At 43.0% G+C, this 18,463-nt stretch overlaps 1 protein-coding gene across 1 annotated transcript in view; it reads right to left on the reverse strand.

The window, feature by feature from the left end:
• Window positions 1-13,522: 13,522 nt before the first annotated feature.
• HAO1 (hydroxyacid oxidase 1) overlaps window positions 13,523-18,463 on the reverse strand; it is a 31,799-nt gene continuing 26,858 nt past the window's right edge. Inside the window, exons 6-8 of the mRNA XM_085299168.1 lie at window positions 18,288-18,446; window positions 17,928-17,997; window positions 13,523-16,481 (exon numbers count right to left, since the gene is read on the reverse strand). Of these exons, the coding sequence (XP_085155294.1) occupies window positions 16,411-16,481; window positions 17,928-17,997; window positions 18,288-18,446 (300 nt within the window). The 3' untranslated portion in view covers window positions 13,523-16,410. The remainder of the gene's footprint in view (window positions 16,482-17,927; window positions 17,998-18,287; window positions 18,447-18,463) is intronic.

Below are 18,463 nucleotides of genomic sequence, written 5' to 3' on the forward strand. Positions count from 1 at the left end.
ATCTCTCACACTAAACTCAGTATGTGGGAAAGAGTCTATCGCGTCAGCACTATTGCTTAATACCTTGAGTCACGTATGGCGTTAGTCACAAGACACGGTATTTGTCTTTCCAGCCCTTTTCCCTCACTAAGATGAATAACTCCTCTCAGGAGGCAGGTTTTCCTAGGTGCTTTCAACAGGAAACGGATGGGTCTCTTCCAAATAGGCTCCCTAGCAGATGATGGGAAACGTCCACACGCACCCAACTCGCAACTATTGAATTAATCCCACAGCAAAAAGCAAGCTCTCACACTGCTGTTCATTTGAGAGGGGGAAGCAGGTATTCTCCATYGCAGGTGCTTGCTCTTTCTGCAGAGCGCCCAGCATCAACGTAAAAGTTCCCTGGGCAGAGCTGACGAGCCGGGCGTCCCCCGGTGAAAATCAACCTTGCTCCAAGGGGGCTCCTCCAGTTTCCACCAGGTCCATCCATTTGCACCACTGCCATTTGCTAAAACACGTACGARTTAGCAAAAGGGCCCTCTTCTCTCATTCTTCCCCYCCCCCCTTTTTCCCCTTTTTTTTGACAAAAAACACTCYGAGGACCTTCTCACGTGCAATCTCCACGCTGAAATAACCTTCAGGTCTTGCGCTGGGCCAATGAAGAAAAGCGAACAGCCAGGCTTTGCCTCTGTCCTTAACTCACTCTGCTGCAGTTAGGTGCCAGAGGAATCGGGGAAGAAACTCTGGGCTCCAAGTATGTTGTTTCTGTTCCCTTCCACTGCCGTGATATTAAGCCATCCAAAAAAACAGGGGGAAAAAAGTTCAATTTACACAGAATGCCCCAAGCGCCCATAAGCAGGACACGCCAGTACTCCCTGCACATCCCTTGCTTTTCAAATCATTTTTCAACTTCACAGCTCGCTGGTATAACAAAAACAGCTGCTCGGCACAGTTTCGGTTCCTCCCTGTGCTTATTTCTCGCTGTCCTTGCCACTACCCCTCAGCGAGCGGCTTCGCAGTCACTTCCCCTCGGAGCACCCTGTCAGCTCCCGGGATGCCAGCATGGGCTGGCAGACAGGCAGGACCTCGCAAATCGACGATAAATGCTTCGAGTTTTCTTTTTTTTTTCCCCCTCCTTTTTACACAAGGGAGGAAAAATAATACGCTGCCTCAGTTCCCCTGTTTCACAGAGGCCCCCCCATCCCTGACAGCTCACAGCACGCCGCACGTTTCTGCCTCCCGCCCCAACCCCGGCCTCGCTGCTCGGCCCCCAGCGCCGAGGCTGGCGGCGCACGGCCCGGAACCCTCCGGGACCTTCCGGAAAGTTCTGGGGCAGCGCGRAGCCGTTGGGGAGGGGGYGGGGCCTGCCCGTTGTTGGYGGGGGGAGAGCARGGAGAGCGGGAGGGAGGCGCCATGGGCGCCCCGAGGCCCCACCGGGCCCCACAGCCACAGCCACAGGAGGCGGGTGGGAAACGGCTCCCCACGGCGAGGGGCTCCGCGGCTGGGCACGCCGGCGCGGGCAGAGTAAAACAAGCAGGGCAGCGCGCAAGCGGCGTTGTGCATGGCGCCCGCCGGGGACGGGGACACCGGCGCGGCGGTACTGCCACGCTCGCGGTCGGTCGCGCAAGGCGGCCCGGCGGCCCTGTCTGCCTCGGCAGGCCGGGGGCCGCCGCCGACCGCGCGAGGAGGCCGTTTCTCCTCCAGTCAGGGACCTGATGTATTGCAGCACCATCTGCCGGTTCCTAGACAACGAGCAGACGGACATCGCCTCGCCGAGAGGAGTTTTCAGGCTTGCTCAGCCTTTCATGGGGTTCAGGAGCTCTCTGTTTTCTCATGTGCATCCATACATCCTAAATAACTGGGGAATTCCTGCTAAAGGAGTTAAAATACTTCTGAGTAAGAATTAAAGAAATAAAGAAAATAATTCCAAGTAAGAAAGTAAGCCTCCTAGAATACAAACAGTAGTCCCACGTTTACGGTTTTCGTGGCAAGCGTGCTTCTGTTCTGAAGTATAATGAACAAAATCCACAACTTTTCTAACTCCTTTACAGCAGAGTCTGTTAAGTTTTGTAAGAGCCCTTTGGGAATTATTTTCTGAAGAAATCAGCTGATTCTGGGAACTGTATTTTTTTCGGTATATACAACTCAAGATGCCGTCCTTTAAATGGCCCTGTATTTCATAAAGTACTGCATTGCTGTTTTCTGACCCTCTCGTCCCATGAAGGTGTCTCATACTGGCCACCCGCAGTCAATCGTTACTTTAGTAAATCCTAGCTGACTTTCAGCAATTATTTATTTCAGCCAGTTTCCTTCCTGGGCTTGATTCACTAGAAAGGTTACGTCATGTTCATGAACTTTATTGAAAGCTGCTCCTTGCTGTTCATTCACAGCCTGGTGAAGGCAGAGGGAAGAGATCTGACSGCAGCCCCTCTGCGTGGCCGTGCTCAGCACGAGATCCTCCAGAAGGTGAGGGCCCTCGGGGGAGCCTTGCGCACCCTGGAGAAACCCAGCTAAAAACCTAAGAATGAAACATGGTGTAGCTGTCAGAGTAGACACACACAGCTAAATACATTTACAGCATTTACCAGRCACATCTGCCAGGCCTAGGAAACAYACRTATCTTTTACSTATCTTTTAATTGCTATATCTTAAACAAGCCAGCTGAGAAATATGGAGATAATTCGAACTTTTACAGATCCTCCCTGTTTCGTTTTCTTTTTTAATTCCTTTTGGATGTTTTTCCTCGGTGCGACTTGAGAACATAATGAAGAAACACATTACTTTCAAATTACAATATAYTGGGGGAGGCAAAGGACATTAACCTATCTTGCTTCCAGGTGTAATATTGACTAATCCAGTAACACTGAAGGTTGCTGATACATGCAAGTATTATTGTAGAACTATTGCTTTGTGAAAAGCATAGTGTAACTTTAACTGAACATTTACTACCTGCAGCAGTTAAACATAACACAGTATTTGTGCTGCTTTTAAGTAAGAGACAGTAAAGAGCAAAGCACGAAGAGTAGCTGKCTTTTAGTATCTCCCAGCTGTGTGCCTGAATCGTTCAATTTGCGTTTCTCCTTATGCTCCCTGATTACCAAAATCTGTGAAGCAACTTGTACAACAGAGACTGGTTTCAAGTGGATTCTTGCGGAGGCAATGAGCCTACAGATACCAGACAACACAGCTGAACACCATCAAGTGTTACCAGTCCATCCAGTAATGGCACCTCTAAATCTCTGAACTCTTTCTTTTGAAATCTGCTCTCTCAACCTGTGTTACTGCTGTACCTCCTCACTACCCATGCCATCCCATAGCATTTCATATTCCTGTCCGACTCCCCCTTTCCTGTCCTAAYGATGGACACTGTTTTACAATTAGCGCAATCACCATTGTAGTAATGACTAAACAAAAGAAAACAGTCTAGCTCTATAGCACRTTTGATCTGAGAAAAAAATAGTTTTCCTTTACAGGGCCCAGCAAATGTCCAAGGTTCAAACAAAGTATGAGGTGCTAACGAACAGAGTCTTGACAAACCTTGTTTTCCTGCACAGGGGCTCAGTACATAATGATTTCATTCAGCAGCTACTGTTCAAGCATGGAAAGTGTTGGTAAAGAAATCCCACAGAGTTCAGACAACCATTTTCCTAACTTAAGCTTCCCCCTCTGCTCCTCCTCCCATTTGCCTTTCGGGCCTCTGCCAGCTATAACATAAATATTCATCAGCTGATATTTGCAGTAGCTGTGAAGTTATGAATGAGGCCAAACGCCTTTCCCTGCTGCCCCATCTGCAAAATGGCAGCTTCTGGTCTTAGCTCATGGCCAAAGGACACTTTCCGAAATCCCCAAAGTGCACTTGCAGGCTTTTCAAATTCAGTCGGATTTTTAATGTGCAAAGCAGAAATGCTGTCTACCTAATATTTACCCTGGGATTACAGAAAAAAATATATATTACTTTGCTACACTTTAAACGTTGTGATGCCTTGACGTAATAGACAGAAGTGTTGGCAGCTCAAAATGTTGGTTGGTTTATTTCAGTGGACATGACTGCTGCAGGTTTCCTTTCTGAATCAAATACCAGACACTTGAACCATTTGTTGTGCAGAAAAGAGAAGCAGCTTTTATTCCTAATGCTGGTTTCTTAACCACATGGGTGCTGTCAGAAGGAGCCATATGCATTGGAAAACACTTTTAATAAGACTCCTTTAAGCCTRCCTTAAACTCTGGAACCTGAAAACTGGAATCCCCACTGCCTGACATACGTGCTTTCCCTGTGCAGATGAGTGAGAGGTTGCTGCTTCCCAAATGTTCCCTTCGCACAAAGCCTGGAATTATGCTCACAAACCTACCATGGCTTAGTAAGAAGGTCGRGTATCTGATATATTCACACCAGCAAAGTCAGAGAACAAGACTGCAGCTCAGATTCTTAATCAGTGCAATGCATCAAGGTACCAACCCAGCCAACAGAGTTATGCTGACGGACCCAGATGAGTACCATAAATTGAGACAGCTCCAGGATCCTGGAGGCTTAAAAATCCTAAGTGCCCACTGCTCTAGGGAAGTGCTGCTGAAGAAGGTGAGCACCTTTCAGGATCAAGGAACAGATACACCTCTTCATAGCTTGGGTTGCACAAATTAATCATAAAAACTTTCTTATTCTGCCCAATTCACATAGGTTCATCCACAAATGCCAAAGGGAGAGTGATAGGCTGGGAGGTTTTAAGGCTGCTATAATAACCTAATTCAATTTCCATCATGAGAAATCCAGACAATTTCACCCAATAAGCCCTGGATCCTCCACGATTTCTAACTACAGCCAAAAAACAAACTTTGTCTCTGTGAAATCAGACTCAAGTTCATCCAGCAGGTTCATAGCAGACCTTAGCCAGCCTTTCAGCAGTCCTGCCTCAAGCTTCATAAAGCCAATAAGCCCAGGGAGCTACGMACGGACTAGAGCTTTATTCTTTAGAATCACTTAGCTATAGACATAGCTAAATTCCAAAAAGTTATGATCAGAGCAAGAAAAATTCCAAGGCAGAAGTTAGATATGTACGTTTACATGGTTTCTCTACTCCTGTGTATGAGTAACTGCTTTGTGTGTGTGTATATCTGGGATGTATTTATACATACATGAGACGATAGGGCAGCCTCCTTACCAGACAGACATGTGAGGCTTTGTTTTTCAGACTTCTGTCATCTGTTGGAATGTACATAGCAACTTAGAAGATTTTAATCTCCAAAATGTTTCAGGAATTGTTGCTCTTGATGCCAACATCCCCTTGGAATTACATGCTGTTATCTTGCAGTAAATTACACTATATACAAAATCCAAAGTTCTTACTATGTTGATGACCCCATTTTTATCAGCTGTTTACATACTAGCATGCTGCTTAAAAGTATCTTGTTGGAGTAATGGAAGTGTTTTTGTGACAGCATAAGTGAACAGTAACTAATTGACATACTTCACTGAATGTACTGACACTGAGGTGGCTGTTCTAGCATTTGAAACAATTACTTACCATTTACTATGATGCTGCTGCATTACAGGACAGTCTAACTATTGCTAGTATTAAAAACCAAAACAAGGAAATAAAAAAATAAACCAAAATAAATCACAACACCACCTACCAACAGCCAATGAGGCAGTGGGGAAAGAAGTCTCTACCAATTCTGCGTAGCAAAGAAAAGAGAAACTTTTGGGAAACTTAGCCTGTAGCCWTTTTCTCAAGACTTAAGAAGGCTAGCCGTAGAGAAAGGATTATTTAATAGGGCTGATCCCTGTGCACAGAAAATCTTGATTGTGATTCATCTTGTCATATGATGTGTAGAATTTTTGCTTTTATTAATATTTCAGACTCTTTTGAAAGTGTCCGTTAGTCACTGCACTTTTCTAACCATCAAACACAATGAAGCTTAAGGTATTCTTTCGTGGGTGCTCATTGCTCTTTCCACATTACTAACCAGAAGGCTCTGATAGAGGCATTAAAACTCCTCCCAATTAAATTATTCATTCCATCTCAGGGAAGRTTCAGTCAGAACAGAGACTTTCTCCATGACTGCTGCAATTATAGCTCTAGAGATCATGGCTGTAGCATGCGTTGTTGGTTTCTGAATGCTTTACGTTGCAGCCAAAATCTTTGTTCATCTTGTAGCACTGAAGACTTTCAGTCACGTCAATAAACAGTAAAATCAATAAATACTCTTGTGGGCTGGATGTACTCTACAGCTGCTTTTTTCAGAATGTTCTCTATATCCTCCATAATACTGATAGTACAGCTACCATCCCTATCAGAGCAATAATGGAAGAGGATTGAGAACCAAAAGGAATACTTTTTTACGTTTTTATCTTTATGGTGAAAGGGCTTTTCTGTAATAGATCAAAAGTGTGTTTTTATGTTTCCGGAGAGGGGAAAAAAAACTTGAACCGATAAAAAGCAGAGTATACAGATGGTTAAACTGTCTGGGTTAATGATTCATTATCATGCCATCAAATTATTTAGTGGTTTCGTAGTTTGTTACATCAGCAGCTACAAACTTAGACATAACTATTCTCTGAGTGACACTCCATACACTAACTTGAGGAGACACTGTTAATGATGCACCATGAGTGCATCCTCTGAGTTTCCCTGGCACCACTGAGAAATGAGAAAAACCGCTGGGGCTAGAACTATCAGAGGTACCTTTAGGGCACACTGAATAGCTGTGGCAGACTTCCAGGTTAACAGTGAGCACATAAAATGCAAAAGTTGAGAGACTGGATCCAGATATAGTGTAGTTTACAGACAGAGAGCATGCAGAGTGAAGTTCAGAAGTTGYAAGGTACTTGATATGTACATATGTGTCTTGTACCAGGGCTGTGCATATATACACGAGAGGAAGGTCTGAYGTTCAGTATCAATTCTCTAACAAAGCCACTTCTGATTGGTAAAAATCAGCAATATTGAGAGCATAACTGTATAAGCCTTGCTAAACTAAGAACATTTGTCAGGGCCTCAGCATAGAACTTCCTACTTTCTTCCAGCTGTTGTCTCAAAATTCCTGATAAAAGTGACAACGGGGCATCTAGCATGACAACTGTAAGTTTCACAAAGTGAAGTATTACAGATCTGATGTGATGCACTCAAAACTTTCAGTGCAACTGATGAAAACTTTGGTACCTCTTAGGAGGGTAGGGAGAGGGGAGCCTGTAGGTTCAGATTCTCAGACAACATAGATCAATCTACTAACTGATCTCTGCAATCCACAGATTGCAACAGAGCTATGCTAGTTCAAGATTTGGCCCTAAACATTTTAGACAAAGATCATATCAGCATCTAAACAGATGAAGTGGAATAAATGTTGTAATACCGGTGGGCTTCTTTATTTACTCAAACGTGTGACCCGTACTGCAGAAGTTCTGGAACAGCAAGGCCTAACCTCACTTGTCCCTTGTTGCTGAGTGAGCAGCAAGATGTACGCCACAGCACTTTATGGTCTTTGCTGGCCTCCTTTGTAACTTTTTACCACAACTATAAGCAGTGCATAGTCTGGCAACCATGGGCTGGGATCCTCTGCTCTAAGGGACAAGGTGCTCTGTGCTATCTCTATTGATGCAAAGTACTGCCAAAGCAGCATAGGCCACCTATGGCTTATGCCAAAATCCTACCTGTAGAGATTCCCCTGCCCCATCTGGCAAGCCACTATAACTAGACTTCAACCTGAACACTTGAAAAATGAAAAGGGATCTTATCTTCCGGCCAAAAGCCCTTCACCAACACGCACATGTCCATATCTCATTTGCAAGTATTTCCAAATGGTGAGAAATCTGCCCAAGGGTCCCAAGCATACTCCTCCCATTCGCACTTCACTGAGATAAATGAAAACTGAGGACTTTGCAACAAAGACAGATGCAGACATCGTGGCAGTAGGTGGGATACAATGAGAGGCAATGCCACAACAAAGCAGAATAGCTAAGCCGGATCAAGCACTGCTGGCACCCCTAGGCATGTGGCCACAGATGAAAAGCTGTGGAACAACCTCACCAGTAGGCAGGAAGGAAACAATATGGGTTACTGCCAGTTCTTATTCTTTATTTGCATATATATTCTGTTGTGTTTTCCTAAGAYTGTGACTGAGTTCTCTTTTCCTAATATAAATTACTCTGTAACTTTCAGAGAGCATCAGTGGAGTTTCTTGTATGAAGGGCATTTTTTTTCCAGGTTCCTGGGTGGAAACATAAGCTTGACAAAGGGAGTTTACTTATACTGAATTCAGTACTTTTTGCTGCTTCTAATTACCTGATGGGAAGGCTGCAGATATATAATTCTGGAGTCAGTGACAGATTGTTTCAGACTTACAATAGAGACCGACCCCATTTACACTCCTCAACAAACCAGGCTATCTTATCTTTGACAGAGAATGTGTACAGACTCAAAGGAACACTTGCATGTGTGAGATGATCTTGCTGTTCAAATTTTGATCTCTGATCAGGATTCATATCGCACCTGTTACAAAGATTGTTTCTCTCAGGTCCATGGTGGATTTCTGGGTCCTGCGTAACAATAAATACTCAACTTATCCTCTTACCATTCCACGTAGAAAAGCATTCAGTGTACCAGTCTCTAACTGATAGTGCACTGAATTCACATGAGAAATAAATTTATGCCACAGCACCTTATTGTAGGATTCTTTCACCTTCCTTTGAAGCCTTGGTGGCCATTCTTGAAGATTATACAAGTTTCATCTGAAATTAAGTCCAGTAGTTCCTGTGTATTAGGCCTTCTTTTTTTCTTTCCCAGAAACATGAAGAATACACTCCTAATCCAATGTACCTGGTCTACAGGAACCTTTGTAATGAAAATTAAGTGCTTTAAATCTGCTACTTTGATTCTTCCCAACAGGAACATGTAATAAAATACAGTGTACAGAATTAATTAGATTAGTATACAAGTGTAGGGGATGGAGAAAAAGAAAAATTGTGTTGAGCTGTTGAACTATAGATCACCAGGAAGGGAGGAAAAAAAAAAGAAAGAAAGAAAAAGAAAGAAACACACACACTTTGGTTCAGATGACACACGGCAGGAGAACGGTGCTGAAGCTAAGATATATTTTCTGTTCAACAAAGAAAAGGAGAAGCCCAAATTATGGGCTCATAAGCTTAACTGATCTTGTATGCCTTTGTCAGATATAAGTTAGAGTATCTGAAAGTAGACTGCCAGTTCGCAGTATCAAATCTCAACTAAAGAACATTATCATGTGATAACACTATTGTACTAACTGTTTTTATGAAAACTTTCATCTCTGGGTATGTTGCTAGCATGAATGGACAATACTGGGATATTACATGGGCCCAGTATACATGAGATCAGCCAAGCACCACAGCACTAGCCTTTAACAACTGCAAGGAAGACCCCTCAGAATAAGTCAATGAGATAGAAGGCCCCCAAAAGGATTTCCGAGTAGTTGCTCACTGTCATGAATCCTTGTGCATGAGTGAAAAAGTATGAGCTACATGCAGATGCACGCACATAGATTCCTGCTTCACAGGATTATGGACTCAGATCCAGGCACAGATGATCATCCAATATAAAAAATCCTGGACCCTTCACAGAGTAAAGTACATTTGTTCCTGTCTTGTAAAATGGAAGAAAAAACAGAGAAAATATGGACTTGAAAGTGTAGCTGAAGATACCAAGTCAAACACTGCCTCAGTCCACTAATTCTGCTGGGGTCCACGAYTGAAAGTGCTGCAAAAAGCCCTAGTTACAGAACAGAGGTGTGGGAGAATTGGCTGTGACTTGGCAAAGCAAGGACTTCTGCCATTCCCCCATTACTGAGTGTTTTGAAAGGTAAAAAGATTATTGGGTTTTTCCCTTCACAATAGAAATGTCCTTAAGTAGTAATGGCTTCCCTACTGCAAAATCACCATAATCAGATTTTACTTGGCAAACTAGCGGAGTATAAGATAGAATGCTAGTTGTCTCTGGAGCACGAGCTTCTGCAAGGAAAGGTACAAAAGTTAAGGGCTCTACTGTGGCCCAAGTCTACTTCTATTGTGTAGTTCATCTCTAGACCCTTACGATGGTTGTTGGGTGTTTGTGACATGTGATGTCCACCCAACAGTTATTTGCATTAGGGAGAGCAGTGTGATTTAGAATTAAGCCAGTGGAATGGAAATTTAAGGGACATGGTTCAACTACACAAGCATCCTGCAGAATCCTCGTATAGGATATATTTTGGTGGTGTCAGGACATCCCTGGCAGGGTGCTCCTAGAGAAAACTCATGCTGCCTGTCTGAAACGATGACTTGAGAGCTAGAAATCCTTAAAGGAAAATCAGCTCTTGTAAGTCCAGCTGAGACAGTTTCCAGCTCATCCTTAGGGAACACCAGGACCTGGAGAAACATTGGACTGCCCCTCAAGGTCATCCTTACATTAGCACATAACCAGTCTACTTACGCAAAGAAGGAAGCTGAACTACAATACAACAGCATTTTGCATCTGCAGGACATGTTCTCAAAGCAGCAAACATCTTTGTTATGAATGTAACATATGTGGTACACTCCCTCTGTTTGGCAGGAGATAAGAAAAACAGAAGCAAGGCAAAATGAAAACAAAATGGAGCATATAGGCATCATGAAACAATTATAGTGCTGTGTCTCATTAGTATCTAAATTTGGGATTGGCAATCTTGTTTTAAAAACAGTTTTGTTCAACACTCAGTGACAGAATTTAAAAGCTGACATATCTTACAGTATCATGGTCCACAGCCACAGCTGGTGTAAATCAGTGTAAACTGATGAAGTCAATGGAGCTTCTCTGATTTACACTAGCTGAGGTTATGGCTCAATGTTAGACTTGCTTTCTAGGACTGTTCAAGGAAACCAACTTCTGTGTGTCCTGTGATGAAGTGGTTATTTATAAGGGCCCTCAGTGTGGTTTGGAGCCAAATTTCCACATCAAAAGTAGCTTTATAAGAGATATCCTTACAGTGAGGTTCAGTGCAAAATCATGACTTCAGAAGCCAGCTTTTCCCGTGCTTTCAGTATTTGATTTCAGCCTGAAAACCATTTGAGATGCCAAGAAAAGCAGAGCCAGTCCTGCCTACTTCCCCAGCTCTGCTGCTTCTTTGAGTCTAGCGCATATCCAACAGGCCCCAATCTACACTGCCCATTTATCAAAGTGAGTTCCTCTAAGTGTCTGTTTATTTATGTTCAGAAATTCTCAGTAAGACAGACAAGTTTCATGCTCAACCTGAAAAATTGGGGGTGGAGGTGGAGTTCTTACCAGATCCAGAGCTACTTGTTTGGTTTGGCCACCAATAAAAATAAAATACAGTGAAGTGTCCCAGAGCCCTAGTGAGAGGTGGAGGTCACAAGAAAACAGATCATGTCTTTCACAGCTCTTCAGCTTCAGTTTCCTGAATTACAACCTCTATTATTTATTTCTGGATTCCCCACCCCACGTGCAGGTTCCAGCCATTCAAAAAACAGCAGGTCTCTGCTTAAAAGAACTGACAGGCTAAGCAAGAAGGTAAAACTTGTCCTCATGTTTGACTAACCTCCTTGCCCACTTTACATCTGAAAAAGCCAGATACTCTCACAACCCTCAGCTGGCTTCTGCTGTCCCCTGCTCACCAGGCTGCAGTGCATGAAGACCTGTGCATTTCGGCACTCTACTCTAGAGCAGATTMATCGCCAAGCCCTCATGCAAACACATTCTTAATGCTGTCAAACCTGTGCTCCAGATGCCAGCTGCCTTTGTGTTACAGCTCAGAGCCTTCTTTGCAAAAGCATGTCTGTTTGCTTAGGAGGGCCTTGCTCCCTGTCTGTTCAGTCTTGACATGCTCTACTGGATGTCCGGAGAATGTCACAGGCTCTGGGAACTGACCTTGTCACTAGTATTCCCTAGTACTTCTTGCTGGAAATGGGACTCTGCAGTCCAGCGGTCAAGTCCCAAACCAGGGCTGAAACAGCTCCAAATCTTCCCAGCGGTCAGGTCCCGCACCAGGGCTGAAACAGCTCCAAATCTTCCCAGCGGTCAGGTCCCAAACCAGGGCTGAAACAGCTCCAAATCTTCCCACTGGTTTCTACACATCCTCCCTAGAGCACTGCACTCTATTCTCTTCAGTGGGTTTAGGCCTCTATGGGCTCATGAGGGCCAAGGAGACACTTTGCATAGAGGCTTCCAGGCTGTTCAGTTTTCTTCAGATAGCACCAGAAAAATCCAGAAACACACATCTTAGTCTCTTGGGAGATCCACCTTCTCCTAAAAAGTCCAAGATTGTCGTCCTCTTTCACATTCAGGTTTTACTTTTGGTCTCTTCTCTCTCCACAAAACATCTGATAGATCTCTCATTCTATGATTAGCGTTGCAGTCTTCCTTTTTGGGGAATGTTCTTGGTCTGTCTCAAATATGGTTAGAGACCTCACTGACTAATTGATTACTGGCCTCTCAAACTGTTTTTTTTCTAGGCACATAAATCAAGCACAGTCTTTCTAGGTGCATAAATACCATGCAATATTGCTTCCTTACTAGAATTTTACTATGTAGAGATTTTTCTCTTGATAGGTGCATCTTAAACACCATGTTTGTTATTTGACATACACCTATGCATACTAAAGCATCGTAAGTATGAAATACACTTTCCCTTTTTCCCCTAGTTCTATGCCATGATCTAAGGATTGTGACTTACTGTTCTTAAGAGTTTGTGAGGTTAACTTGTTACTTTAGAGGCAAATACTGTATTTTTTCAACATATTCCTACCCCCCCCAAAAAAAACTCTTTTCTGTCCTGTTATATTGCTTATATTCTCCTCACAAGCACCTGTTGTGTGCAGAGTTTTCTTCTCAAATTCTGCCTGGGAAAAATATGCATGAAGCACAATTTCACTTAGACTGGGCATTAGTCAGCTTTTTATGTTGTTGAGGGCACTCAGTCTTCCCACTTCATAACCCAAATCAAAACAAGAATTCCTACCTTTGTTACTTATTTCCAGAAGCAGTTGGATAGTGTCAAAAATCTAGGAAAATTCTATTGACTATAATTCCATTTTAAAAACAAAAATCTACCCAGCAAGTGAATTTCACTTCTGTCAACTCCATCTCACAACCTTCTAGTACTTGACTGTAATTTGGGTTTTTAATGCATCTGTATTCTTACTAGGTTTGAACTGGAAAGCGATCAAACAATTCTCAGATAATAAGCAGGAGAACCAACACAACTCCATCATCCCAAAGGAACTAGAAATAGTTAACTAGGCACAAGCAACAAAACCCATTTCCTCACCAACAGAATTTATCCTGGACCACAGAGTTACGGAACTTTCCTTGAATTAGGTTGGGGCAAGGACAGGAAACTGCATCTTCTAAACTTTAGAAATAGATCTTAAACATGTAAACATAAGATATTATGCCTCTATCTTTTAAGTAACATTTATATTATCTAAAATAAACAGTCTTTCTGAAGTTAGCCTGTAATTGACATCTGACACAGTCCACATTGCAACAGAAACGATAAGTGCAGTAAACAGTAGAAATTATGCTTCTCTATGCTCTGAGAAACATTCATATTTCCTTACACAGATAAACTTTATTTTGTTGCTATGCAACCCTCACACAACACACTACATTCTGCAGTAAATAAGAGTACAAGTTTTACAACCGAAGGGCAAGCATTTGGCCTTTTGGGTTTTCTCCCCGTTTTGAGTTCCAGCCCCAGCTTTAGTTCACATTGTAGTATTCCATCATTTTGTTACAAAGCTGCCTTCAAAGCTCAGTCAGGGATATCTCAAACAGAACAAAAAGGAAGAATYGGGATGCATGAGTCCTTTTGACACTGATAGGAAACAAATGGTAGAGGGCTTGAACCTGTCCCTGTTCTAACAGTGTAATTCTCTATGTTATCAATAACAGTGGAACAGTGAAGTTAAGACTTGTTTTCTTTAAATCTTCCTTAAGAATGAATACTGAATTTCCAGAACAAAATCTTCAAGAGATTTCTGCAGTGGCTTCTCCTTGCTTCCAGTGACATTACTATAATCACAATGGAAGCAAGATGATGAAGAACCACCCTTAATTTTACCCAGGATTAAATTAGTAGAGTCTTACCTCCTCTGCCTGCTCACTCTGGGACAGGCCACTTAGTAGTGTAAAGTTATTCCCATATTTTCCACAGTTGCARAAGTCCTCTTGGATACAATGGGTGTTTGGATTGTTCAGGGAAGAGGAGCAGATCCTGTACATCTCCATATCCTCATCATAAACAGACTGATTAATACTAAGCTTTGTCTGTCTAAAGGGTGTTGTGGAAAACTGCATGGAGCCACAAGGATGTTTTCAGCACTGTCTTCTCAARTCATGGGCGAATACTCATTATTCACCTTTCTCTTTTGTCTGTGGCTGCAGATCCTGCAAATTCTCCCACAGAGTTAGCTTTCAGTTGCCTGTGAGCAGGTAATCCAGTTGTACATGTGCTGTGCCATAGCTGCATGGCAAGTCCCTGGAAAGTTGCAGGCTCTGGCAGGCCTTGGGCATAACACTGCTCATATGCAGCTACTGCTYCTGCCACCAGTCCTGATCTGGAAAAGCTGGAGTTGCACTCACATGCTTCTGCCCTCTAATAAYATCCCTGTCTAAACATCCCTGCCAGACTCAGGCAAGCTGTATACAGAAACTACTGGAGCACCTCTGCAGTGTATTTCTAGAGTCAAAAGCACTCTCACTGGTCTGTACGTAGCTCCACACATCTAACAGGACTTGCCAGCCCTGGCTAAGGATATGATGCCTGTAGGCCTTGCTAGGGCTGCACTGATCCTCAAGCCATTACAGCCGTTACCCCACAGCACCTGATAGTTCTGTTATCTAGGTTTTTGCCTCCTGAAGTTTACGTAACCTCTCATCACCACAGAAACAGAGAGCTAGCTGCAGTTCTGAAAGAACAGACGATCGCCTTGAGCTTGTGGCTACAAAAAAAAAAAAAAAAACCCCAAAAAGGTGACAGGCATAAACTTGTAGTTCATCAGCTGCTCTGCCATGTCTGCCCCAAAATAAAAGTGCTGTTATCCGTGAAATAAAACATCACCAAGAAAACAGGCAGGCAGTTACTATGATGTAACTGAAGTACTGCAAAACTGCACTGCAGCTTGCTTCATAGTTTCYCCTCATGAATATGGTGCTTTCTGTGTGAGAATGGGTTAATCATATGAGGCTCTGTTAAGGTCCATGCTCTACAGAAAGACTCCTTCATTTCAGAGAGTCAAGCCACCAGTTAGCCAGATGCTGTTTGTTTTGCTCCCAGAAGGAGCTCTGGCTTGTGAGATTCAGGATGCACATTAGCAGAGGCCCAAAAAGGGCCTTGTGCCTCTGAGGATTTACTTACAGGCCCATAACAGCATTTGAGGCACTTCAGAGCGTGTGTTTTATATCAGAACCAGCTTCTAATCAGTCAGAGGTATTGTCAATATGCGTCTTCTATCATTAAAAACAGAAAAAAAAAACCTCAAGAAACTGAGAAACTAGGCTTTTTAAGCTTTCTTTGTACATGAGAAAGAGGGAAGCAGAGGGTGGGAATGGCACAACCTCTGTTATACTTACATTCATAACATCASTTTTGGCAACTGAATTTATCTATAGAAAGCAGAAAGCAAGAAACACTTCCCTCTTTTGAAGTGTGCGAAATCTATAGTCAAGCTCTCCCTAAAAATTCAGGACAAGGATAGAGATGCAGTAAGTGCCCACAGATYTGTCAAAGAAATAATCTAAAAACATTGTCAACAAATAAGTCCAAAAAATGCATGAAACATGGGACTCAGGACTGCAGCTGAGTGTAGTCAGCATAGCTTGTTGAAGRCARTCAGGCTTCAAGGATTTGTACCAGATACAGGTGAGATCCTTGACTGGTACACATACAGCCCCTTGCAATCAAACAACCATTTACATATGACTTAAAAACCCCAGAAATTTCCAGTTTTGCTTTGTTGTTCTGTTCTTTACAACTAACTTTTCTGAGCTCCTTACTCAGCTGCAAGACTACACTGTATAAAGGAATAGTATATAGTCAATAGGGAAACACTACTATGTTCGTGGGAAAACAATATTTAATCTCTACGATCTAAAGTATAGTTTCTCTAAGCAGTGAACAAGAAGTATCTTTTGCATTAAAGTTCTGCATTTTGATAGGTGTTTGCTATCAAAACATTTCCGTTTTAACACCCTGCTTTCTAATCATAGCTCCCAGTACAGAGTAGCTTTCCAGAGGAGCCTAGCAGTATATAGGAACTCCTGTGAAATGTGCTTCAAGTACTACTTGAATGAATGATCTCATGCAGAACGACAGGCCAGCCCTTCTCAGTCAGGATTGCAGGATGAGGCCCAAAGAGTGAAAGCAGTTGCTTTTTGTCCAGTGACACACTTTCTATACAAAAGACAGCAGCTGAGGTGACAGTCTTCAGTCCTAAATCTTGGAAACCAATACTCGCTCTCTGCGTATCAGCGTCCTGTCAATTTCTTCTACGCTCCGGCATCCTGGAGGAGAAATTACAGGTCAAGCTGAAAGCCCCGCTTTCAGAAAAGGTAAATGTAGATTACTAAGAAGGAAGTTTCATTCTTGGGGCCCAGACACCAGCTCTGCATAGTCTAATACTCCACAACAGATTGTCCATGTGGCCCTTCACAGGTCTCGGCTCCAGGAGCTTACAACATCCTGAGCAGAGGCCTTCTGCATAGCACTGGCCAGTGGACTGGCTGCAAGCACTGTCTGAGGGCATGGTTTGCAAATTCATCGCAGCACAGGTGCCTGCRCCAAGCTCGTCTCCGACATTATAACATGCCTAGTTCAGAGCTGCCAGAGTGAGGTTCCTCTCCCATGACACTGGGCCTCTAACCACACTTGTCACTCCTTTTAGTGAGTGAAATAGGCACTTTCTGACCTGGTTTACCCATCTACTTTATGGCTAAATGAACTGTGTCCTGGGGAACCAGGCAACCTAGCTCCAATGTGAACACCTTTCTCATAGAAATGTACATTTTGTCAGATGACAAAAACCTTAGTGACTGAGGATTTGCCACTTCTTATCAAATGAGTTATTACTTTGCTTTTTTTTTTTTTTTTATGTTTTTACTTTAGCTATCTGTGACTCAGTTCCCCGTCTCTAAGACAGGGATAACAGCACTTCTTTTTCCCATCTCTCCTCATCCTTGTTTGTTTATATTGGAAACTGTTCCATTTCAGTTGTATAGTTTAGTATAGTGCCTTGCCCAAGGAGCTTCTCACCTGGTTTCCCGTAACAAACGGAATAAAGATTTTGGTGCAACGGTTCTGAAGAGATCCTGACTTTGGRTGGGGTATTGAAGCAAGACTATCAGATTTACAATAGTAAAGTTCTCCTTGAAGAATAAAGTCCTCTTAAAGAGGAAAGATAATTTAGAAAGACCATGTGATGTAGAGGGAGAAAGAGTCTAATCTTCCTCTCCATTTTAAAGCATATTAGAGCCAGAAGCAGGAGTCTATAAGGACCATTATCAGAAAAAGAAGATAAAAAGGAATTATCCTTTTCTGCAGAGCGTGAGCTTAGGACTGACACTCCAAGGGAAAGATGAAAGCCAAACTCCCACTTACCCCCAAAAGTGGTGTAGCTCCAGACAAAAAACCCTACATCCARTTTTTAGGATCAGCACAAATGGCCACGCTCCTGCATTGGCAGGCCACACATACTTCCACAGGGCTCAGCTTCCCCAGAAGGGTATTATCTGAGGTAGCAGCACGAAGTTCTACTCTGCAATTGCTGYGGAACTGCTACCAAGAGAGGAGGGGAGCTAGCTCGTCTGTCATTTCCCTCTGCTGCCTCACACATGAAAGAAAGCAAGGATTTTAGCCACAGTTTTCTAAAGATCTTTGTGATTCCCAAAGATAAAAGCTATGAGGAAATACGAGTCAAATATAGTTATTACTGAGAAGTGTAGATGTCTCACCCATCARTGCCATTGCCAGGCGAAACTCTTCCTTCAGCATCTGGAGAACTTCCTTTGCTCCTTCTTTCCCCTAGCAGATTAGAAGACAATGTGTACTATTACATGTATCTATGGCATGTGTGTATATATACACACACGTGTATACRTGTATCTGGAAAATTTCATTGACAGTGCAAACTCTTARAATTTAAGCAGTTGTCATTGCAAGTTTTATATTATTAGATGGTCTGGATACACACAGACATACTCTGACACACGTGGGAGTGCGTGCAAAGGTATGTGCACACATGTACATACACTGAGTYGAAACAGCCAGTCCAAGTGTCTTAAAAAGGTACATTTGAGCTTTTCTTGACTTACTTGATAAACCAAGCCCCAGATGAGAGGCCTTCCAATGAATACTGCTTTGGCTCCAAGAGCTAATGCTTTGAGAACGTCCGTGCCTTTTCTTACGCCACCATCAACAAACACCTCCACCTTCCCCTCTACAGCCTCAACGATTTCAGGCAAGATATCAATCTGGAAAAGAAAGACAG

Source organism: Rhea americana, unplaced genomic scaffold (assembly GCF_003343005.1).
Source record: "Rhea americana isolate MKP2758 unplaced genomic scaffold, rheAme1 scaffold_146, whole genome shotgun sequence".
In the NCBI taxonomy this organism is placed as follows: domain Eukaryota; kingdom Metazoa; phylum Chordata; class Aves; order Rheiformes; family Rheidae; genus Rhea; species Rhea americana.